General features: G+C 36.9%; 1 protein-coding gene across 16 annotated transcripts in view; it reads left to right on the forward strand.

Moving 5' to 3' along the window:
- LCORL (ligand dependent nuclear receptor corepressor like) overlaps positions 1-24942 on the forward strand; it is a 117053-nt gene that overhangs the window by 62105 nt on the left and 30006 nt on the right. For 10 of the 16 annotated variants that reach the window (XR_010361442.1, XM_064418545.1, XM_064418543.1 and 7 more), the window contains 4 exons: positions 5627-5706; positions 5939-6068; positions 15099-15353; positions 23902-23992. Coding sequence is in view for 12 of the 16 variants with exons in the window: in XM_064418545.1 (XP_064274615.1) it covers positions 5627-5706; positions 5939-6068; positions 15099-15353; positions 23902-23992 (556 nt within the window). In the remaining 4 variants the exon portion in view is untranslated. Of the gene's footprint in view, positions 1-5626; positions 5707-5938; positions 6069-15098; positions 15354-18657; positions 18759-22914; positions 22968-23901; positions 23993-24942 lie in introns of all 16 variants that reach the window. The other 6 variants (XM_064418552.1, XM_064418554.1, XM_064418553.1 and 3 more) reach the window with 2 other exon arrangements.

Here is a 24942-nt window from a genome sequence, read left to right on the forward strand (position 1 = left end):
AACTAGGCATGCCACTAATAAGACATAAAAACATTTAAGAAATATGTACAGTTGGATTAAAGCTTGTTTTCATGACTAGTATTCTCATCTGCTGTGATAAGAACATTTGAAAAGGAAACAGGATATTGTTATAAGTGTGCAGTATCTCTTTTGTTTTTTTCTATTTGTAATTTCAAAATGTTGTATGTATTGAGCTTTACACTGATTAGTAGTTAAAGCTTTATTTTTGTATGAAAGGGTTTACTTTTTTTCCCTTTTTTTCTTTTTTTTTTTTTTTCTTTTGGTTAAGAAAGCAGAAAGTACTGAGCTAATGAGGTAGTGGCCAAAGTCTAAGCCACTGTAAAGTTTATATTGCTCCTTTAGGGTTCATGTGTGCAGGTATTTGAGCTGTCTTTAACCTTTTACTTATTTGCCTCATGCAGTTGAGGATTTCTTACCTATTTAAAATGTGATACTTCCATTGCTTTGCGTATCTTTGCTACTTGATGGCCTTGTGACTTTGTCTTGAAAATTAAATTTGTGTTTATCTAAAATGCAGCATCTCAGAGCTAATTTTTTTTCATTTCTGAAAATTTTTGTCAGTAATGTGCAAGAGTTCTTCAACAATTAAAGCCTATTTCCATGTCTGAGGCATCTGTAAAATTTATTTTAGTTCTTGAGACAGCTGCTCCAGAACTGCTGGTAGGTTGGGATGCCTACCTTACCTTACTGTATTTTTGGTTCGTTTTTCAGATATAGTATCTGTAACTTCAATAATGCCATGTGAAATGGTTTATATTGGTACAGTAGAGGTCAGTTTTATCATTAATATAGTATGCAGGGCTGTTTCTGATTTGAAGTCTGAATTTTGTTTTAAAGATAAATACAGAACTTTCAAGTAAAATTTGTACAAATTTTTCCACTGTCCTACATGCCACTTTTCATTTCACAGGTAATGAAACTAAGATACAAAGTAAATAATTTGCCTTAGTTAAAAAATATGGCTGCTAGAAGAACACATGTTTTTATACTCTGAGCAATGTCTCTGAATTACTGCATCTTTTAGGCTGTTTATTTTCCTCATCATAACCACTACACTAATACTGTCAATGTGCAATATTATGGCTCATTAGCAGCAAGATGTGTTTCCTCAAACATACCTCAAGAAGTTATGTAGCTTTCTTGTGCAGAAATATGTGAGAATTGGCTGAAATGTATGCTGCTTAGATACAATAGCATGTAATTCTCTTATGTTGTTGGCTTTATCTATTGTGACATGAAAAAGATCAATAATGTGCATAAAATGTAACATGATTGATATATTTCCTCCTTAGTTCTTTCTTGAAATAGTATTTGATCTATAGATTAAAATATTGTATTATCTTAAGTTACTTGAATGAATAATAAATTTCAATGAAAATTCTAAATGTTAAAAGGTAGACTTCAGTTTTACTAGACTATTACACTTTTCCAAGAAAATACCTTTGAAACATTTTTTTATGTCTTGAAATTCTTTTATATGTAGGTTTTACATTATACTTGTTAAAGTGTTTCTTGTCACCATTATTCAGCACCAGTTTGTTATCCTGACTGCTTGGATTCTGCAGCTTCTGGCTGCAGAGGGGTCAAGTTCTGTATCTTGGCGTCTGACCTTGGTTCAAGCTCTGAACTGAGGCTTCTTATGTCATTGAATCTTTAGGGCTTTCTAATCCTTTACTCATACCCGTTTTCAGCTCAGTAAATTCACATATAAATTGTTATGTTTTACTTCTACTTCTGGATAGTTAGCTAAACTGTCAAAAAGCTGTTCCTCTAATCAGGTGGCATGTGTGTATTTTCTTTTGTACACACAAAAGAATTATGTGAAGATTATGTGCTGGGGTTCTGGTCTCCTAACCACTGAGGAACTATGTCTTGTTGGAAAAAAGCAGCTCTCAATGCTCTTTCTCTGCCAGGAAAAAATAGTCTTTATACAGGACGAAGGCTTTTCTTTTTTCTTATGTTCTTTTGGAGTATTTCTATTCCTAAAAAATTTTATTAGAAAAAAAATCTAGTAGAATTGGAGGTTTTATGAAATTTAAAATATGAAGGACTTGAGAAATACTTCAGCTGTTTTAATGTACTTATTAGGAAGCAGTAGCACTGTATAAAAAGAAAGGCAGTGATATGTTCAAAATTGTCACAAATAGCTGGAAAATCATTTGGGACATTATTGTAATCAGAAAATACTGGTAAGTAAGAGATTAATTTTTTAAGCTATTTTGTGTTTAAATTTACTAGACAATTATTTTGTATTTTGAGATAGAAACATGGAATCTCTTCAGTACTACAGATGTCTGAAATAATTTACTTTATTTGGTATTACTTCTTAGGAAAAGTGGTTTGGGGAAACAAAGATGTGAGCCTCTTAAGAAATGTAAAAAAAATATTTTTTGTCCAAGTTCACCATTTTGTTCTTAATAAATGGAAATAAGTGTAACAGCTTTGTGCTAAAGGGTTTTGGTTTCAAGTAATGGTCTGTGCTGTATTTAGTATTAAAATTATTTTTGCACAGTCTTAGCAACTTTTTTCATGAGCTAGCAAGCATTATAGGTTGTCTGCAAATCTTTCATCATCTGACCCCAAACAAGATAAAATGGGGAGGGAAGATGATCCTCATCCTAAATTCAATGCAGCTGGAGGAAAGCTTGCTCAGCTTACAGTGCTGTCTGTGCTGCCTCTGATTTTTCTAGAGAATATGGCTGCCTATCTGTAGTTAAAAATTTCATACTGGTATCAGGACATTTCCTGTGGTGGTGACCTGCGACTGTTTGTCTGGCATTTGGTGTATCTTGCATATTATCTGGTATCACTTTTGCTTAGCTCGCTGGTAGACTTAATATGTCTTGTACATGATTTATACTGCTTTGAATAAAGGGTTTAGTGTTATGTAGAGCTGATATTTCTCAAGGTTTGCTTTTTTGGCAATACACAAGGGTTGCTCTCTAGTTTGACTTTTACCAGTGGAAATTCAGGATTCCAAGGCAGAAGAACTTCTCTGAAAGTATAAAGCCTGCCCTAGACTTAGGTGTAGAATCTCAAGGTTCATAAATAGGGTGTTCATGGTTGCAAGGAAAAACATGAACTTGTTGTGAGGGAATAGTGTTGTTTTTATGCTGTGGACATCCTAAAGGAATAGCTCTAATAGGCTGGGACAGGTAGATTAATTCAGCAAAAAGGACTCATTATCTCTTGTTACTGTCCAGCCAAGAAGAATACCATGTCTGTTTTTAAACATCAGCTGTCCGACCTGTAAAAATTGCTGCTTTGCATCCCTGAAAGCATGTAATACAATAATACAGAATTCTCTTCTAAATCAGTTTTTTTAGAGCTGAGCACACTAAATTTAAGTAATAATATGGAGCTACTTACATTATGTTTGTGCTCAACTGAAGAACCTTTATTTTTCAGAGTAATTTTAGTCTTATTTTGCCTTTTAATAACATATTTGAGAAGAAGTAAAAGCTCAGCAGTTGTGGGAAGAGGGTGGAGGACAGTGACAGACAGCAGACAGCAAGAAGAGAAGAGGGGAAGGTGCTCCAGTCACTGGAGCAGAGATTCATTCCCCTGCAGCCCTTGGAGAAGACCATGGTGGAGCACGTAGAACCTGCAGCCCATGGAGGGCATGTCGGGACAGATGTCCACACTGCAGCCCATGGAGGACCCACTGGAGCAGGTGGAGATGCCCTGAAGGAAGCTACAGCCTGTGGAGATCCCATGCTGGAGCAGGCCTCCGTCAGGAGTTGCAGCCTATAGAGAGGAGCCCATGCAGGAGCAGGTTTTCTGGCAGGAGCTGTGGGTCTGTGCAATGGTCTCTTCCTGAAGGACTGTGCCCCATGGAAAAGACACATACAAGAGCAGTTCATGAAAAGCTGCAGCTGTGGAAAGAACACTGGAGCAGTTTGTGAATGCCTGCAGCCCATAGAAGAGACCCCAAGCTGGAACAAGGGAAAAAAGAGAAGGAAGTGGCAGAGAGGAACTGTTATGAATGAACAGCCCGTTTCCCATCTTCCTTGCACCGTTTGGGGTGGGGGAGGAGGTAGAAGAGTCAGGAATGAAGGAGTGAAGCTGAAGCCTGGGAAGAGGGGGTTGTAAGGTGGTTTAGTGTTTTCCCTTTCTTATTATGCAAATCTGTTTTTATTGGCTATAAATGAAATTGATTCTCTCCGAGTCTGACTTCCCTGTTACAGTAATTGGTAAGTGATCTCCCTGTCTTTATCTTGACCCTCAAATTTCTCCCCTTGATTTTGTCTCCCACCATCTTACTTCCTCACCCCTGCCCTGCTGAAGAGGAGCAGTGAGAGCATCAGTGGATTGGGGGGTTGGCAGCCAGCCAAGATCAGGCTACCATCATGTGCTCTTGAAAGCAGATAATCTCAAGAGCCTCCCTAAACAGAACTGACTGTAATTTAATGGTATGGAGAAAAGGAGGAAACATACCTGGTAACTAATAATGGGAGTGAAAAAGTTGTTTAGGTTGTGAGCATATGAACAGGGTGGAGAAAACCTTGGTGTTGTAGTTAATCATATTTGGATTCACATGCCAAAACACTGCAGCTGTAATAAGGGCTGCTGCATAACTAGGATACTGTAGGAAAAGTACTGCCTGCAGTGTAAGAAAGTCTGGTGTAAAGGTAAAAGACATCATCTTGAGATCTTGCTCCCCATGTTCAGGAAACAGGTGTTCAAGTGAGACTTGTGCAGAAGAGATGGAGTTGAGTCTCATGAGGAAAAGCAGCTGGACTAGATTAGCCACAAAATTAAGTGTTAAGGGGATAATGAAAGTCTCTGTAAATTCATCAAGGTGCTAAATATCTAGTTATTGTTCATGGGTACAAGAATAAAATTGCCACAAAAGCAAACTGGAATAAGTTGCCATGTGCAATTTTAAACAAGAAATTAAAAGCTTTGTTTTAGCTACTAGCACAGATGGTTTGGGGAAAGTTCTAAAGTAGCTGGTGTTTGTGAAGAGGAAGGTATTGACTGAAAACTCTTAATTTTGAAATGAAGCTTAGTTTAAGGAAGGTAGATTATGTGTCTCCATTCAGTAGAAGACTGGACTTGATATAGGCAATGTAAGTTTAAGTCCTGCATTCCCTCTAGACCAGAGTACCTTTTCTGATAAAACATATACAGGTACATTTCTAGATGAATCAAGTGCTGCAAGTGAGTATAAGGCTTGCCTATAGTGGTTATATCAAATAAGTTAAAATACTATAAGTATGATGCATATAGCTTACGTGGTGAGGAGTCTATGTCCTAATTCTTAGCTTAGTTTATGACAAGTTTGCACACTTCAGTTAAAAAGAATGATGTCTGCAATGCAGTATTCAGATGCCTCCAGTAATTATGACAGATAATCAATTGAATGACACAAGTTCACCTTTTCTTCTAAGGAAGGCACTCTGTTATTTTTAAGTTGAGCTGTAAAAGCCACACAAGAATTTGAAAATATCTGAAGTATTGAATATGACAAAATGCACTGTACCAATAAATATATACCATAGTAGTAAGGGAATTTATTTAAGAGAATTTTAGGAAGTGTGTGTTGTTCTCAAAATCCATTTTTGCTTGTTTAAAACATCTAGCTTTCTTTTCTTCCTTTAAGACTGTGAGCCAGAAGAGCTAACTGACTGGTCTATGGATGAGAAATGTTCCTTTTGTAATTTACATAAAGAAACAGCCAGTGTAAGTATGAGCGTTCTATTAAACATTATTCTACTCTCCAACACTTAATTTTTTGGTATGAAAGTAAGAGTCAGAGAATTGAATTTTGTAAATAAGTTAATTCCACATTTTGACTCAAGGTAGTTTGATTTTAGTGGTTCTAGTCCATTCAATAGCTCAGTAATTTAGTTGTATATTTTACTACCAGCAGACTAACTTCTGAAAGATGTTATGATCTTCATATTTTTTCTAGGATCGTGCATCAGTTTTCGGTTCTTCACAGTCAACGCCTACAGAGGAACTGTCATCTCAGGGCCAGTCCAACACTGATAAGATTGAATGCCAAGCAGAAAACTATCTAAATGCACTCTTTCGAAAGAAAGGTAATAAAAACAAGTCTTTTGTATCATAAACTATGACAAAAAAATCTAGAAGAATCAAGTTATTCAGGGTTAATTTTGCTTCCTAAGTAATTTTTATTTATCTACTGAGATGTTTCTACTCTTTCTATTTTTTATTCCTTTGGTTTTCCTTAATCTTTTTTTTACTTGAATCACCAAATGAAGTACTACCCTTCCTACTTGCCATTCATTTTCATCCTCTTGCAATACGTGCCATTCTTTTGAATCCCTGTTCATAAATTGTATTGGATTTTTCTTTTTATCATGAGCTGCTATTTTGCTGTTTGTTTTCATACCCCAGGTATTATTCTCTGGAATCTAAAGCGTGTAAACATTTTCTGTTCTTAAATTCTCACTTCTGGTTTACGGTGGGAAACACATTTTAGGCAAGAGAATGTGTTTTGCAGATTGAAAAATGGAATTTGGGATCTTCTTGCATGAAAGCTGCTTCTTCAAATACATCCAAGTTGGAGGTTAAAACTTCTTGTCAAAATGTAGTACTTAGTAGGTCATTAATTCTTTGACTGTTCTTATTCTTTGCTCTATCATCAAGTTAGAGCAGTACATGAGTGAATGACAAACCAGCTTAGTTCATGAGCGTTACTTGTTTACTCACTGTCCACAAAAGCAGAAATACTAATTTTCTTCCTCAAGTTCTTGTGAATGAAGTTACTGTGAATGCAATAACTACAATTTTCATAGATTTTTCTTCGGTTTAGTATGTGTGTGTCAGAATAGCTGAGTATGGCTAGGGTGACAGCTCTCTCTTGCTTTTGACAAGAGTTAAAGTCAGACACTCTCTTCTTCACATAGGTGGGAGAAAAAAGCAAAGTTAGTTTCCTTCCTTTTAAATTGCTGTTACAGGAGAGATTATTATGCCCTTGAACCTGGGGTATTTTTCTGTACAGACTTGTCTACTCAGTCTACATTTTGGTTTTTTTTTATTTTAAAGAACTGAATGGAGTGCAACAGCGTTTTGAGTGCATCCTTTGGACTCGTGGCTTTCTTTCAAACCAGCTATTTTCCATTTGAAATAAAATGGCCAATGAAATTGGCACCTCTTTACATCTTGAAGTCTTATTATATTTTCATCACAGGCCCAATTGTGTGGCATCTCCCTAGGCAGATGTTTTAATTCCTTCAAATTTCTACTTTGTCAGATCTCTTCTTGGTCTTGATGTGTACAATGTTATTCAGTGTTTGCCTGTTTTATGCTTCTGCTGCAGATGATCTCTTTTGATACTACTTGAGAGGAACTTCTGTCATGGGAGAAGTGAAACTTGGCATGACCTCACCTTAGTGGAGTGAATGACTTCTAAGTGAAGTTTTTCACAAAGAACACTTGGCTTTTAGCATTTTCTTTTGGTTTGATCTGCCAGATCAGTAATGCTAGTTTAAAGAGGTTTTGTCTACTGAAAAATGAGACTTCCAGTTGTTTTTGTGATTCTCTGAAGTACTTCTATATTTTTGGGTAAGAATTTACTGAGAATGTTGCTTCAGTTCAGGTTTTAGCAAAGTCTTTAAAGTTGTTCAAATTACGGGAAGTGAAAAGAAAAAAAATCAGTAAAGGGCATGTGAAACCAATTTATGAGGTATTCAAGTAACTGGTTTGGATTTTAGGAGGAAGATGATGAGTTTTACTAAGAAAAACCCAAGTTTGCTTTCTGAATTTTTGTAGGTTTTTCAGTTCAAGTATCAACTTATGAAGAAAGGAATAAAAAAAAAATTCCAGTAATTGTTTAGCTAAGGAATAGTTCTTATACCTGGTCCCAAACCAGATGTTCTTTCATTGTTAGAAAATTGTAGAATTCTTGGCTGGCTGTCTTTAAAATGGAGTAACACTTGTTTGGATTGCAAACTCCTAAACTTGCTGATTTAGGCCTCTATGAACAACTTCTAAGACTATTGAGGAAATTAGAGAATTCATTTCTTCGTCCCATTAATCTTTTATCTTGAAGAAATTAATATATGGCTTCTTTAATTTGCAGACTAGTTGTAAGGGGTTTGGCTGTGGGCTTGGATTTTGTTGGGGGTTTTTTTGGGTTTTTTTTGTATCAGGAAACTTGTTCAGAAGATCTCAAAACATGCAGCAATGATATATTGTTGCCTAGAGCACACAGCCTTCAGACATTAATGTATGACTATTTGTCTGTAGAATCTGGGACAAAAGATGATAAAACTCCTGCCAAAATGGGTAAACTCTTGAAATGCTGTAAACAACTAAGGTCTTCCCATTAGGAACCCAAATTCACTATGTATTAGTGAGAGACCAGTTTTGTAGTCTAAAGTTGTCTGTAGGAAAGTCCTGTGCTCAGCAGACACGTCAGCAAATCCAAAGTCCTTCTTGTCATCAAACACTGATTGTTGCCATTAAACAATGTGACTGAAACCCAAATGCTTTCTTCCCAAGTACGACATCTCTCTTTACCCTTTTGGTGGTGTAAGCAGAGTAGACTTTGATGCTTTACCACTTACATAAGTTCAGCTATTTTTTGTTAAGGGAAAAACACAGTATGCTCAAAAAATACATATAGGTCTTTTTATACTATGAGTATTATAGAGTGTGACATGTGATCATTGTTGAATCACAGTTGTTTAAAAGCCTGATCAGACATTTTGTTCATGGGTGATTAATTTTATGTATTTCTAGTTATACACATTGTTTGTTCTTAGAAGCTCATTTTTCCATGCAATATTAATGTGACCTCTTTAAACAAAACCAAAGAAAAACAGTAGTGAATCAGGTTCTATCTTCAGTATAGATGATCCATCAAGAGATGACTCAGACATGAGAAGCTCATGTAGAAGTTAAGGAATTTATCACAAAATTATAGAGAGGATGTTTGAGATTACTTGAATCTTTTCAGATTCTCTGGGCTGCTCTGCGAAGTATCTTCAATGTCATGTTTCCCATCCCAAAGTAATTTTCCTGTAAGCTTTTTAAAGCTCTTTACTGTTTCTAAATGTCCTTGTTATGTTGTAAAATATTTCTATTCATAAATATGGCTTTCTTATACCATACCATATACCTGAATTTGAGTTCTCCTGTTCTTTTCATAATTTTCTTTCAGCTGCATAGCTGTCACAAGCTGGTAATGCATCTTGGACAATGTATATCTAATTTAGCAAACCTATCACAATGTAATCGTGCACACATTTTCTCAGACCAAAACAAAAGTGTTACTTTCTGAGATGTAGTTTTGAGTTGCACACACTACTTCATCCAAAACCTGCAGTTTCTTTTGATTATTAATCTTTAGAAATCTAATTTGTTCTTTCAAAATCTGTATGGTTTTCTGTAATCACTGGCACAGTTTGTGCAGTAAACTTCTGTGACAGCTTTGCTGTCCCTCTTAAACTTCATCGGGAAAGAATGTTTAGTTGGGTCTTCACTCCTTTCTTAAGGGGATGCTTTTTGTGTTCACCACCTACCTGCCAGTGTTATTCTCTTCACTGATTCTGCATTTCTTGATCATTTCTATTACATTTACAAGGATTCATAGAAATATGAATGGATATAGAATAGTGAACATTGCAACCTGAGTAGAAGAAGAGAAAAAGGTAGAGTGTTTATGAGAACAGAAGAGTTAACTTACTTCTTCTGTTTGTTGGTTGGTCAAGTTAGCTGAACTAATAATGATATATGCCTCAGAATAAATAGTTGTATTCCTGTTGTAACATGCTGATGACCTGACAGCAACCTGGACAATTCTACAAGTAGAACTGAGAACGTTACTGGGACAGTTTGGTTGCTGTTGAGGTGGGGTTGTTAAAAGAAAATGTGGCCTTTTTGTGAAAAGGGGAGAGATGGAGTGAATTTATGAAGCACACTGAAAAGCAATCATGTGTTCTTAGTCCTGCTCCTTGCACAACTAGATTGCAGGTAGAGGGGGATTGTGATTCCCTGCTGCTTTTCACTGCCTTCTGGCATTGTGTCAGAAGACAAATTAAGTCATATGGTTGAGTTTTTAGTGAAGAAGTACTGGTTTTCAATAAATGGAATATTGTTGTGAAACAGTATTTTGGGAGCTTTTAACTCACTGTTCATTGTCCTGACAATCACATCTGTCACCATAGACGTTGCAGTCTGGTAATCACACATAGCAGATGTGCAGAATAGTTAACAGTACAGGTCTGAACGGTTACAAGCTCATGCAGCACATAAACTGAGGAAGTATTAATCCCAAATGTGAGCTTTGAATTAAAGTAAATCATTGCAATTAGTCATAATTGCATTACATAATTACTCTCTTCTCTTCCATTCAGACTGTTACCGTGACAATCACAAGCAGAAGATATCAGATTACATCATACAAATTCAGTCTTCTTTTATCCTAATAAATCCTAGTAATATCAGATTTGCAGACCTTTAGAGACTGTTCTACTGGATTTAAATTATACATTATACATGAGCTAAATACAGCTGCCTTGTATTTTATAACAGCTATGAAAAATGGGGGTTTAAACAGACGTAGGTATGCAAATCTAAAACTTTGCAAGTTTTTGCTATAGTCACAAGTCCTAATAAAACATCTTAGGGAAAAAACTTGTTCAGGTCATACCAAGTATATCTGGTGCCATCTGCTGATAACAATTAAGAAATATTTGGTAGTGATAGTAAGTTCAGAATTCTAATACCTTTCTTGCCCAAAATACGTTTCATTGTGTTTAAGAATTTTGTATGGCTAATTACACATGTCTCATGTGTAGTGGAAAATTACCACTATGAGTCACAGAATGGCTGAAGTACTTTCCCATGTTGTGTGGATCGGACTGGCCAATGAGGTACTGGAGAGCAGCACTACAGAAAGGGACCTGGGGGTCCTGGTGGATGGAAAGTTGAACATCAGTCAGCAGTGCCCTGGCAGCCAGGAGGGCCAGCCCTGTCCTAGGGGCATCAGGCCCAGCATGGCCAGGTGGGCAAGGGAGGGGATTGTCCTGCTCTGCTCTGAGCTGGGGCAGCCTCACCTCAAGTGCTGGGGCAGTTTGGGGTGCCACAGTATAAGAAAGACATGAAACATTGGAGAGTGTCCAAAGGAGGGCAACAAAGATGATGAAGGGTTTTAAGGGGAAGCCATACAGGGAGTGGCTGAAAGTCACTTGCCTTTTTCATCCTGCAGGAGACTGAGGGGAGACCTCATTGCAGTTACAACTTTCTCTTGAGGGGAAGTGGAGGGGCAGGATCTGATCTCCTCTCTGGTGATCAGTGACAAGACCTGAGGTCAACCTCAGTCCCAAACCTGTGCCAGAGGAAGTTTAGCTTGGATATTAGGAAAACATTTTTCACCAGAGGGTGGTTGGGCACTGGAACAGGCTCCCCAGGGAAGTGGTCACAGCACCAAGCCTGACAGAGTTCAAGAAGCATTTGGACAATAATCTTAGGCACATGGTGTGACTCTTGGAGCTGTCTTGTGCAGGGTCAGGAGCTGGACTTCGGTGAGCCATGTGGGTCCCTTTCAACTCAGGATATTCTAATTTTAGGACAGGGTCAAAGTCTTTACAATGGTGCGTAGCAGGATAATGACAGACTGCAAACAAGTTGAAATGAGAGGTTCTTTTTAATGTAAGGAAAAATGAGGACAGACAAAGCAGTAGCACATGCCACCGAGAAGTTGTAGAGTCTCCCATCCATGGAAATATTCCTTACCTAACTAGGTAAAATCCAGAGGAACTCACTTTGACCTCAAAGATGACTACTTTGAGTACGCAGTTTTACTAGAGACTTCCCAAGGTACTTCCACCACGATTTACAAGTTAATGATTTGCATTACAGAACAGTCAATGTGATAGCAACACTATTTGCACTTCTGGCAGATAAGTTTAGTCTACCTGAGTCTAACCCTTTTGATTGAATATATGTTTAGCAGCAAGAACACTTCAAATGCAACCCAGGAGCCCATCTTTCAGAGTATATGCTCTTAGATTCACACACACCACCCCCTCATCATGTTACCTTTTTAGAGTAAAATAACTTAAAATCTATGAACTAACAATAGCTGCAGCATTTGAATATATAAGAAGTTCTGCTGCATTTATTCTTCACAGGGAGTATTTGGAAGTCATTACAAAAAATTAAACTAATTCTAAAGAAATTATTATAAGAACAAAAATATAAATACTTTATCATTCTTACTAGGTAAAAGATTACTTTGCTCCTAAGCGAAAAGCTGACTTCTCCTGCAAGTGTCTAAAAGCAATATATGCTTGACTGTTACTGGTGCGAAGAGCCTAAAGTAGAAGAGAAGGGCAGTAAAAACTTGACAGTTCTAAATTAGCTTTGCCTTGCAATTTTATAATAATTGATGCAGGGAATTATGATTAATAAAGAGAAATCTGTTCCAGGCTGTTGTGTTTTCCTGCTAATTGTAGGTCGCCTGTGCTCTCTGGTCTTCTGCTTCTTAAAGGTACAGATCACACCAGGATGTAAAGTAATTCTCCCATTTGCACTGATGATCACCTGCAACCCAGAAGTTGTCAGAGAAGTTTTTCTTGTGTACATACAACAAACTAATTGCTCTGTATAAGTAGGGTCATTCCAGACCCTACTCGGTCTTGATAATGTTTTTGTATAATTTATTTTCTGTGAGTTTCTGATTACAGCCAGTCAAGCTAAGTTTTCAAGCTAAGCTGTTGATCAGTAGATTTCATTGTCTGGAACTACCATTTCCCTGTCATGCAAACAATTTTCTTCCTAGATAATTCAGTTATTTAATTTAATCTCTTAACTTTTCATATTCTTTTCTTGTATTTTGCATGTGCATTGGTACTTTACATCTATTGTCTTACTGTTCCAGTATTAGTTGTTGAATTTTTTTTCTTTACTTCTAAGTGTACCTCTAGGATGGTAAACTCCAGTTGAACATTTATTGAGTTTGTTATTTAGGAATCAGGAATTAGGTATGCTCTGTTTATATTGCTGTGCCTGGAGGTTACATAGTGGGGAGAGATCTTTGTCAGTATCCTCCATCATTTAGAATTTTACCTCATATCTCTCTTCAAGAAACATCTGTCAATTTTAGGTATTTTGGTAGAGATCTAGTTGAAAAGATTGTTGGAAGATAGAGCTTTAACCATAAGCAGATTTGTTTTGTCATGCCTTGGGTAAGTTCTCTTGAAGCCAAGATGTCTTAAAATTGCTGGAGCTCCACCGTACCTCATCAAGCACTGTGGAGAGGCTGGCCAAAAGGTCTTGACAGGAAGCATCTGAGCAGTGAGTCAGCTGCCCTCTCGTGTGCTATAGACAGCAGATCTCATAGGTGCAGGTTTGTAATTCCTTGCAATGCTCTGTTGGTGAAAATGAATTCTCAAAATGGAGTATGTTTTAAATAAACCTGAAACAAAAACAAAAAATCTTCCGCTCATTCATCCTTAACCTGAGCAGCATTCCTTGATCAGTGCTACCAGTCACAGTCTTGATAGGTGATGGATAAAACTTCATTAGAATAGAATGCTTGAGCAAATATGCCGTGTGATCCTCCAAACTTCCTATTAGGACCCTTTCTATGTACCCTTTGCATGCAAACATCTACCCATCCCAGCCCTTTCAGTTTCTTCACTTCCATGAAAAAAACCCTCATTTATCATCTATTTTATTTGTTTCAGATTAACTTTATTATCCCAGTAACTACAGAACCATGTCCTTTGGTATTTCCTCCAGGCAATCAGAGCTCACCTAAAAGCTAATTCTTGTTCATTGCTTTCACACTTGCTTTAAATCCCTCTCCCTTCTTGATTGAAAACTGTTTCACTCATTACCTATGAACTCAAGGATGGGTAGTGGTAATATATTGAAAAAGGATATTTGTGTGGAGAGGAGTGTAGAGTTGAAGGAAAGAAGGACAAGTGAGGTAGTGAAGTAAGTACTACTGCTGCCAGTTTAGAGGAAAACACAGATCTCTGAGTATGGTCAATTGTACTTGTCCTGTGCAGTGGTGTGTTGCAGTCATCAGTGCAGTAGCACAGCTTACTTTAAGTTTCTTAATTACATTATTCATGCTAAGTTACACTTACATTTTTTTCTGTTGCTTCTATCTGGATTCTTTTTGGTGATTCACAGTTACAGTTTCAGCTATGTTTTTCAGTAAGAGGTTAAACTTTTTTCTAGCTGATACATAGCATTAAAGTAATATATATCATGTTTGATCCTTCTTTTTTGTTCATTTCTGAAATGAGATACTTCTTTCCATTAAAATGTGACATACACAAGCAAAATATAGAATATAGTTAGTACACAAGCAAAAAATTAGGATGTAGTTAGTTTAGAATAGGAAATAAAGCTTTTCTTCCAAGTGTTTTATTGCTAGCACTTTGAAAATGTCCTGAAAACCCTGTAAGATTTTACAATAAAAACTTAAAACTTTGTTTGTATTCAATTGCTTGTATTACTACAAATTGTATGGGATATTTCAAGTAGCATCATATCAGTTCTGACATTTCAATCCTAAACCTACCGTGGGGATTATAATCTCAGAGTGGAACACATATCTTTTTGCTTTTTTTCTCTTTTTGAGACCAGTTCCTCAAAAGTCCAATTGTTCTGTGTTATGAAGAGGACTAACCTTTAGAACTACACTTGAAAATTATTTTTGTTATTGTTGTTGTTTATAAGTAACTTCTTTCTGTATTAATTTTTTTTTTTTTTACTTTCATGGTTTGTATTCAAAATTCTTTATTTTCAAAACTGAAAATGAACAGTCTGAAAATGAAAATTCAACTTACTTGCCAACAGTACAGATTCTGAGTCCTCTAAGTAATGCAACCCCACATACTCTTACTTGCATGCTGTGATAGGAGAAATAAGGTAAAAATTAATGATCTGTACTATATGTTCTTTCAAATGACTTCCAGTTAGGAATGCTCATTGAAAAAAATTGATAGAGACATCTGAATTAATATGTTCATTACACATGTACTTATTTAACACATTTCTGTGCTTATATCAAGTATTTATTATAAGAAAAGTAATTAAGTTTGGTTCTTAATATATCTGTTGCCTGTGTTTTTTATTTCTAGATCTTCCTCAGAACTGTGATCCTAACATTCCCCTAGTTGCTCAGGAATTAATGAAAAAAATGATCCGTCAGTTTGCGATTGAGTACATTTCAAAAAGTAGCAAAATTCAAGAGAACAGAAATGGTTCGTCATTTGAACCAAGTCTGATGTGTAAAAGTATCCAAATGAACCAAACGGAAAACTCCCTTCAGGAAGAACAGGATAGCCCTCTAGACCTCACTGTGAATCGAACTCAAGAGCAGAATACTCAGCAAGGTAAATTTCTGTATCTGATATTTATTTATTTTATGGTGTCTTACTCCCTTAAGAAATACATGTCCTGTCAAATAGAAACAGTTTTCATATTGTGTGTTAGCAGATAAGCGTTCTGATTTCTTAGTGCCTATGTTAAATAAGTGGCATTGGAATTTCTCAGCTTTGGAATACTGAATCAAAGTCTTCTCACCTGTGCTGTCACAGGTAACAGTGGTTCAAAAATTTCTTTGAAGAAATGGCTATCAAGAAGCCTGAGGAAGGAGAAAAAGATGCTGAGATTTCAGGGAGGAAATGTCATGCAGTCTCTGACAGCTCTTGAACACTTTGATTCTTTAAATACAGGCTGGTTAGAATGATAGGAAGAGAAGATGAATCTGGGAGAAAATTTCCATGCTTCATCCCTTAATCATTACAGATCAGTGCAACTTTCTTAACTGAGAGTAAAGGTAGAAAAATAAGGTCTGTCTCACTATCATTTCTAAAAAGGAAATAATTTCTTTCCCTCAAGGAATATTGCTATCCAAAACTGATAACAGTATAATCATAAGAGTGTTCTGGACTTTGAACTAGATGTGGATTAGCAGCAGTTTTCAGGAAGGGTTGTGACTGTCATGTGCAGCTGAAAGCAATGGCAAAAGCAGCTTTTGTCTTTTACAGATATCAGGGTCTGTGTTAATCCTGTAATACTGCAGACCAAAGGGAAAAGTTGACATGTATGTCATATACCATACTAAAAAAATTGAAAGAAGCCAGACCTAGGTTTTTTTGGGGGTTGTTTGAGTTTTTGTGTTTGTTTTAATATGTATTAGCAGATTTGGTATGTGTGTGCCTAATGATGCAGTCTTTAATTAGAGATCCTTGGCTGCAGGGAACGCTGATGGATTCCTCATGATAAATATACCTATTCTAGGCTAAATTTGAAGCATCCTTTCTCTCTGACTGAAAAAAAATACTAGAATTCTTGCTTTTATTCTGTATGGTCAGTGGAAATCAGTTCATGCCAGGGTTTAGTAAAGACTTAGTGGTTTAAATCGTGAGAAAATACCTATTGTACTTGGATGTAATTTTTCTACAGATGAGATACAGATTTTAGAGGTTTATAATTGGCCAGGTTGAAGCACATTTCTTTTGCAAGAGCAATAAAACATACTTTTTCCTGATATCAGCACTATAGCATGTTGCTTACTTCAGCAGCTGATCATTAATAACTAGTCTTAAATGTTCATGAAGGGGCAAAGTCCCCAAAGGCAGGTCCTGGTCATTGCTGAGCCCAAATAAATCTTTGAGGAATGAAAGAGAAGGCAGGAGGTGGGCAGGGACAGGAAGAAAGTTATGCTGCCACCCTTATCATAAAATCCATTGATTTTTCTCTAAGAAAAATCTAAAATATGGAAAAGTTGAGTTATTTAGATAATCTTTTTATGTCATTGGATTTTTTCATATAGTAAGGCTAAAGAACAAGTTTAGAATTGTGCACCTTCTGTGAAACACCTAAATCTAAAATAGTTGCTTGGCACACACAGTGTACAAGTTACACGTTAAACTATGTAAGACACTGCAGAGTCTCAGGGCTTAGACTGCCATGTTTGCTGGAGTGCTTTTTAGATGTTAAAGGTAACATCCTGCTGTGAAATTCAGAGATGCTGAAATGAGAAATAATAGTGGAATAAGACTGTATTTGGGAAAGGTGGCTTGAACATCTTACCTACAAGGGAAGTTGTATTGTGCTTTCTGTTTTCCATGAATGTGTTAGTTTTGAGCTATTTTAGCTTTTTACTGTAGTGATGGCAACACAAGCAAATAAATTCAAGATTAAAAATGTCATCTTGCTCTTTTTGCTTGCATTGTGTTTTAACTGCAAAGATTCATGAAAAAGTTATTTCAATTAGCTTTTGTCAGGGGCTGTGTATTATTATCGCACCCATCTCTCAGTTCTATACTTTTCCTGAAGACAGCTTGGTTATACTAAAGTGTCATGTGCTTATGGTAGGGAATTATGAAGGTTTTTTAACTGGATTATTTTCTGAAATGTATCATTCTTTAACACAGTATTTTGCTTTGGTCTGGAGACTTCTAAAAGCTGTACCATGGTTCCATTCTTAGTAATGTTTTTTAAATGTCATGCAATTCTCTTTAGTATTTGCTATTTGTAATTCCTGTTACAATTTTCAAATTAAAGTGGCAGTAACAGGAGGAAGTTGAAATTGCTTTGATGGATCCTCAAAGTTGAAATGTTTAATTCAAATCCTGTTAAGCAGATAAGAATCCAAGCATAAATTCTTTAGGTTCACTTTCTGCCTAGGCAGCTGCTTTGTATTTGCAATAGTTATCTTTGAAATGAATGATCTAACTAGTTAAATAGACAGTCTTGCTCCTTTACTATGAGAGTGATTCTTGGGCTTGAGAGGCAGGAGTAAACTTTCTTTTCCAGATTACTAGAAGCAGTGAGCTGATCCAAGCTAAGTGCTAGCTCAGCACTGAAAAGAGATTCTGCTACTGAAATTCTCCATTAAAGAAAGCTTCCTATTTTCCTCTGGAGGCCATCTCGGAAACCAAAAAATCCTTAGGTCTGACGCTTACAGACCTAATAGCCCTGATTTTTGGGTTTACATGGCAAGGTTTTTGTAGCTGAGGGTGGGCTGTAGGGTGGCATCTGTGGGAAGCTTATGTGGCTTCCCTGTGCAAGGCTCAGCCACAGACCTGCACCAGGCTGAAGGGGGGCACAGGAGCTGGGCTCATGGTGCTGCTGTGAAAGCATGGTTAAGAAAGTGCAAAAATGCTGGACAGGCAGAGAGAGGGGTCAGAAACAGCACTGGGAACAGTGAGGTGAGGGAAAGGGTAAGGGAGGTGCTCCAGGCACCAGAGTAGGTATTTCCATAGAACACGTGGAAAGGACCATGGTGGAACATGTGTTCATTGCAGCCTGGAGCAGATACTTATTCACATTGCAGCCTGTGGAAGACCCCACACAGGAGCATCTGGGTGTTTCCTGAAGGGTCTGTGGCCTGTTGAGAAGGAGCAGTAAAATTGCACTGACTTTAGCCTCCATTCTCAATCTTCCCAGTGCCATCTGGGGATGGGGGAAGATAGAGGGATTGGGAATGAATTTGAGAGCATGGAAAAAGGTAGGGATGGGGAAGTGCTTTAATTTTAATCGTTTTCTCATTACCCAAATCTATTTTAAATTGCAGTAAATTCATTTTCCCCAAGTCTGTTTTGCCTGTAATGGTAATTGACAAGTCTTTTCCCTGTATTTATGTTGATGATCTTCATCTCATTTCTTTCTGCCCCCCTTTGAGGACAGGGAGTGGTAGAGGGGTGTTGCTACTGGCCAAGGTAAAACCCATTGCGCCTCTGGAACTACAGCATTTGGTACTGAGTACAAGTTTAAGCACTGGCATGCAGGTATGTCCAGCTGACTCCTGACTGATAGTGGAGTCCCAGAGCGTGCTCTCCTTCCCTCTGCAGTGGAAGTGTGGTAATTTAGCAGGGTGCTTTCATTCCTGTGTATCTTGCTGGTAATCAGGGAATCATTTCATTGTCAGTCAATTAGCAGCAACTGTCTCCAAAAATACCTGTATCTTGCTCCTTTTTCTAATCCATGTAACTCTTACGACTGTCCAGGCCTTGATAACAAGTACTCTGCAAAGTGAAACAAAACATGTTTTCCATGCACTGCATCTAATGAAAGTGGGGGGTTGCTGTGTGCTTTTCCAATATTGCTTTTCTTCTAAACTAAGCCAATGAAGAAGCATCCTTGCAGAATGAAATGGTGAGTAAGAAACAGTGGTGGAATGTCCTGCAGCAGCTTATTTCCTTTTGTAGTCATGGGGTTGAGCTCTTTCAGGAGTGTTCTTAGCAGCAGCAAATTTGATACAGAGGCTTCTTTCACTTGGTAGATACAGGAGGGTTGACAGTTCTCAAGCTTCTAAGCAATGTGACTTTAAGAGTCAGAAGTAGAAGCAGTACCAATATGTAATCTGCAGGTTTAGCTGCACAAGCTTATTCTTGTTTCTGCATCTTCTGGAACCAAGATATCCAGAACCACATACTGATAGTGTGTAAACATAGCCAAAATATGCAAGAAAATTTTCATAATTCCCTTGTTTCATTTAGCCATCATATACTGGAAGACATCAAGAGATAGCTGGCAGTGTATTAAAAGAAGTGAAAACTTTACTGAAAATAAACTTCTTTTTCTTAATATCCTGGCTTGACTATATGTATTGGTGAAAATACTATGCATTTTGAAGATACATGTAGAATGTTCCCAAGATAAATTGTATGAGCTGTTAATATATTCAAGAAACAGTTTAATACTTTTGCCTGAGGAAGTCCCCCTGAAAAGATACATTTTTGAGAGGAGTAGTTGTTTTTCTTCACTGGCTGCCATGGTGGCTAACAGCCAAACTCCTTGTCAGATGTTGGCTTGCTTATTTCTCTCATGATGGCACAGGGGAGAAAATGGGAAGAGCAGAAAGGAGAGCTTATGAGTTAAGGACATGGTCATTGCTTACTACCACTTGCCATCATGGGCTAAACAGACTTTGCTTGGGAAAAATAATTTGAATATTGTTTGTTAATATTAATTTTTCATTATCAAATCAGGCAGTAGAAACAAAAAGAGTCATTAAAACACTGCCTTTCCTCCCTCATTTCCCAGCCTCAGCTTCACTCCAGGTTCACTTGTGACCACCACCACCACCCCTGTAGTGCAAGGGGATTGGGTGTGGGCTGCCCACACTCTGCACCTGATGGTTACTCTCTGCTGCTGGACTTACCTCTGCAATTTTCTCATCCTTTTTGTGCCCATTTTTTGTGTCCATCAGGCACTTTTCCCTCTTTCTTGAATACAGTTCTCCAGAGTTTCTGCCCAAGTGGCTGCTGGACTCAGCTGTGCCCTGCCAGCCCCTGCCCTGTCCTCACAGATACTGCCAGAACCATGCCCTCATCACCCAATGTATGGCTATATACTTTTAATCTGGCATTTTTTATGCTACTAAATAGCACTTCAAGTCAAAAGGGGCTACTCAGAGTGGTAGTTAAGAATTAATAAAAGGCTTTGGTGTTCCTACTGACAATTTCCTGAAAACTCTGTGTTCAGAAGCACAGAAAATAGCCAGCAAAAGGCAAGGCACCATCAGGAAAAGTACTGAAGACAAGACTGTTGTTTTGTTGCTACAAAACCCTTTATCTTGTGGATGAATAAGGTAAAGGGAGAGTTGTTATTTACTAAATCTCACTGTATAAAACTACGTAAGACTCTGAAAATTCTTAGAGGAAGAAACAGGTAATGGGCAGGTTTTGTTCAACTGTTCTTAAACATCAGAACTCCTCTGACAGGAGGTATTGTGTCACTGGGTTCACAAAGGCCTTAGATTTCACAGCTAACAGAACCAAGGCCAGAAACTAAAGCTAGAGTAGGCTGGGATAAATCTGAAATCCCTAAGCCCATGATAGCAGCTGCTAGGAGAGCAAAGAGCTGCAGGTAGTAGCCAGGCTGATGTGCTCTTCCGCAGTAGGAATGGAATGCTACCCTGCCTGGAGGCTGAGGACTGGGTAGAGTGGGTTATCTGATCTAATAAGACAGTTCATAATAGCTAATGAGAGATTTCCTGAAACCCAGAAAAAAATCAGTTTAGAAATCAATGTAGAAATACTAGTTGTAGGAACTCAAGGCTGAACTGGTTTCTGTTGCTTCCCCTTCCCCTCCCTGCCTCCCTAACATCACTAGTCTGGAGGAGTTTCAAATTATTGTGGTACTGGTTATTTTGAAAATGAACTTGGATCACACTTAGTTTCATCTTGGTATTGGTGCACCTGGTGATCTTGTGCTGAGAATCAAAGGCCATTCCTTTGAGGATAAGAATAATTTAATTTGCATAGAAATAGCTGCATTAGAAGACCATGAATAGCAAACCTGAATAATATCTAATATATTTTTGTATATTATCTAGTGTTATATTCCTTTTCTTATGAAGAATCACTTCTTAGTAGTCATGGATTCACCTAAAGAGTGGAAGTAATTTCATGTCTTTTATTAAAACCACCTTACAGAGTGCTTTTTCTGTTCCTGATACAATTCAGTTCCTGTCGAGAATTCTTGCTGTAACACCTGTTTTAATTGATTTATAAGAAATAATAGAAAGTTCTGTCTCAGTTTAGAGAAGACTATCCCTACCTTGCAAGTAACAAGCTTCCAAGATTCATAGTCCATCTGTAGGATGCCTCTTTGCAAACATTTTGATCCTGTACCTAATGTACCAAAGTGAACATCTCAACTGTGCATATACATTCATTTCATTGGGTAGGATTTCACGTCTTAGAGCTTTACAGAAAATGCTCTCATTTTCCTACCAGTTTGAGATGGCTTTTTGTGAGGGTTGTCTGTTGTTGGTTTTGATGGGGGTTTTTTTGTGGGATTTTTTTTTTTTTATTGGTTGGTTTGCTTTTTTAAAAATTCAAATGAGATTACTAAAAAAAAAAAAATCTATAGTCTGAATCTACCTGGTATTTTGCATGTATATCAAATTTATTGTATGATGTATTGTATGTATTGTGTTCTATTAGTAATTTTTCAACTGATTGCCAGCCTGGTGTTGTCAAAGCCAGTTCTGAAAAATCGGGAATGAAAATTATTTTCATTATGGAATCTTACAAGAGCCTTCAGATTTTGTTGATTTGTTGGAGCTCTTTCTTTTACTAAAAATCTAGCTAGCTGTTAGCTTTGCCCTTTTTTTTGTGAATTGGTGGAGAGACAATTAGTGTTCTATTGCTTGATAAATTGTCAACTTTGGAGTAGTTTCTTTTCCACTCATGTTTTCTAAACTTTTTTGTGATGTCTATGAGTGTCAACTGAAAATGGAGAAACTGCTGTGAAGGGGAGCACACAAGCACTTAGGAGAGGGAGATTGACTTTGTGTGACTGACAGAGCACAACAGATGAAATCTGCTCCACAGGACTCAGGGACTTTGGGCTGAGCTTGGGTATTCCTGGGCAGGCCAAAATGTCCATGTAGAATTTTCCTGTAGTCTTCTTAATTGGCTTTTTCTTCTGTAATATCAATGCATAAAAAAGGTTGATTAGCATTAGTTCTTTCTCTTTAAGATTTTGAAAGGAATGTATTCGGGTGAAAAGAAGCACCCTTGACAAAGGGCATATTTATATATATTCAGCCCCTAATGCTGAATTATGATGTTACTTTTTCTCTCTTTGACCTCCTTCAAATAGTACAAAATAGTTGTGGAAGACAGTAAAAAGCAATCCAAAACGAAAAATCTGGATTTGATTATTATACAGAATTCTATTTCTTTGCATTATTGGTGTAAAGGAGAGCTGCCCAAGCAATTTTCTTGACTTCTTATTTGACTGTTGGCATTTGAATGCTTCAATCATTGTCTGCATCTGAGGCTGTGGGAAAATATGTGCAATTGATTGATGTTTTAGAAATAATAGGCAGTAACATGAAAATGACACTGTAAATGCAATAAGGGGTAGTATAAAGGTGGTTATAGAGTTGAATGTTGAGCTACATGTTGAAACTCAAAATTGAATTCGCAGAGCTCAGGCACACAAAACAGCCCAAGTTTGAAACAGAGAACCAAGGAAGAAAGGTATGAAATTAAATATATTTAGGGGACTTAACTATAACTTAAATGTCATTGATTTTTTTTTAAGGAAAAAAAATTAAAGGAGTATTTTAACCATTGATGTTTTTAAATACTGATTTTTAAAATGTATATTTTTCTGTTTCAGTACTTTATAGACTTTAACAGCCAAGTGTAAATCTTGAATTTTGACATTTACCAGTGACTTGGCAGAGCAGACTCCCACCCCACTTTAGGTCTTTCCTTTTAATAATTTCTAATATTATTGCATATATGTGCAGGCAGCAGCAGGAGTATGTATACTTAAAGTGTTAGAACTCTATGTTGGGCTCAAGCTCTTTTCCCAGTCATGAGGAAGTTCCTGGATACTGGGAAGTTACCCAGTTACTGGTACCTGCTCATCCAGTAACCTGGTCTGGTGTCACTGCTGACCCTGCTCTGAGCAGGAGGTTGGTCTGGGGGCCAACCTTATTAGCTTGAGATCCTTATTAGCTTGAATAATCCTGTAAGCCTAGGATTTAGTTATGTCAAGTTTAACTTCAGCATCAGAATTGTGTGTTTGTTTACAGTATGTAAATATGAATAATAATTGTAATATCAAGTGCATTGTTTTGGTTGCCTTAAAAGTAAAAAGTGCAGTATAGACACGTAATTTTTAGGAAAGCATTCATGTTTGGTTAATACAGGTTCATTTAAATTTTGTTATTTCTGAATGGGTTTACTTTTTATTTTTTCTCAAGTTTATAAAAGTTTGGTGACAAATCAAATATATAAAATCATTTGCTGATGGCTGATACTGTTAATGGAATAAGGTGTCAGAAATTTTACAAGATAAAGTAGCACGCTAGAAAATTATGCCATAGGTGAAAATACATTTGCTGACAAAATCTCTGAGATCTTCCTTAAAACCACTGTTGTCATCACTACTCGTTCTTTGCAGGGGATGGAGTGCTAGATCTCTCTACAAAGAAAAGCGCAAGGTTGGAAGAACCAAAATATGATCCCTTGTGTTCTGAAAACTCAGTGTCTGGGTAAGCAATGTTTAGGACTCTCTTTGGCTTATCAAAAAGACAATCCAGGTTTCTCTTCTTTGGCCAGGCTTTATGTTCATAACATACCTGTATATACTGGCACACACATGTGGTTCCTATTTTGCTTTCAGAAGAATTTTTGTCACTCATAAGTGTGTGTCTATGTATATATCATATGTTTCATTTGTCTTTTTTCCTTTTTTTTCTGTTTAAAGAAAAGTTATCAGAACAATCACCAAACTTTAGTTCATGTTACTAAAAATTACATGAAAATTGATTACATAACACAGTAGAAGTAAGAGACTAGTAGAAGAAAATTCAAATAATTCTTTTAGAATTTATTTAGGGAACTTCAATTTTGGACAAAAATGACCATGTTAATAATTAGACGCAAAATCTTCTTCAACTAACATGAACAAGTTAAATGACTATTATCTATAATATTCCTTAATAGAGAGAGAGCAAGCGCGTGAGAGAGAGCTCTTAGTCATCATACTTATATTTACATCATGGTTCTGACTATGGTGTGTGGTGGCAAATGGTTAAATTTCTTTATTCAGCAAGGAAAATGTTATTGCATCTGCTGAAAGCTACCACAAAATTAGTGAATTTCTTTGTTTTGTTGGATTTTATGATCTTGGCATCCTCCCATCCACTAGCCATAGCAGGACCCTTTTTGTCACCTGTACGTCTTACAAATAACTTATTACAAATAGGACTACAGTAGCAGCATTTGTTAAATGATGTAAAAGTGCATTTTATTAATTTGCTGATATGAAAAACTTTGAAAATGGATGGCTTTGTAATTAGTGAGCTGTAAATAGTGAGTAGAAGTTTTTAAAATTTTGTCTTATTTTGCGAAAAATGGACTTGATTGTTAACTACAGCACTTTATCTTCTTGTTGTAGAAAGCCTAGTTTTGTGTAAGTCTGGGATGTTTGTGTGTAGTT

Source organism: Passer domesticus, chromosome 4 (genome assembly GCF_036417665.1).
Source record: "Passer domesticus isolate bPasDom1 chromosome 4, bPasDom1.hap1, whole genome shotgun sequence".
Taxonomy (NCBI): Eukaryota; Metazoa; Chordata; class Aves; order Passeriformes; family Passeridae; genus Passer; species Passer domesticus.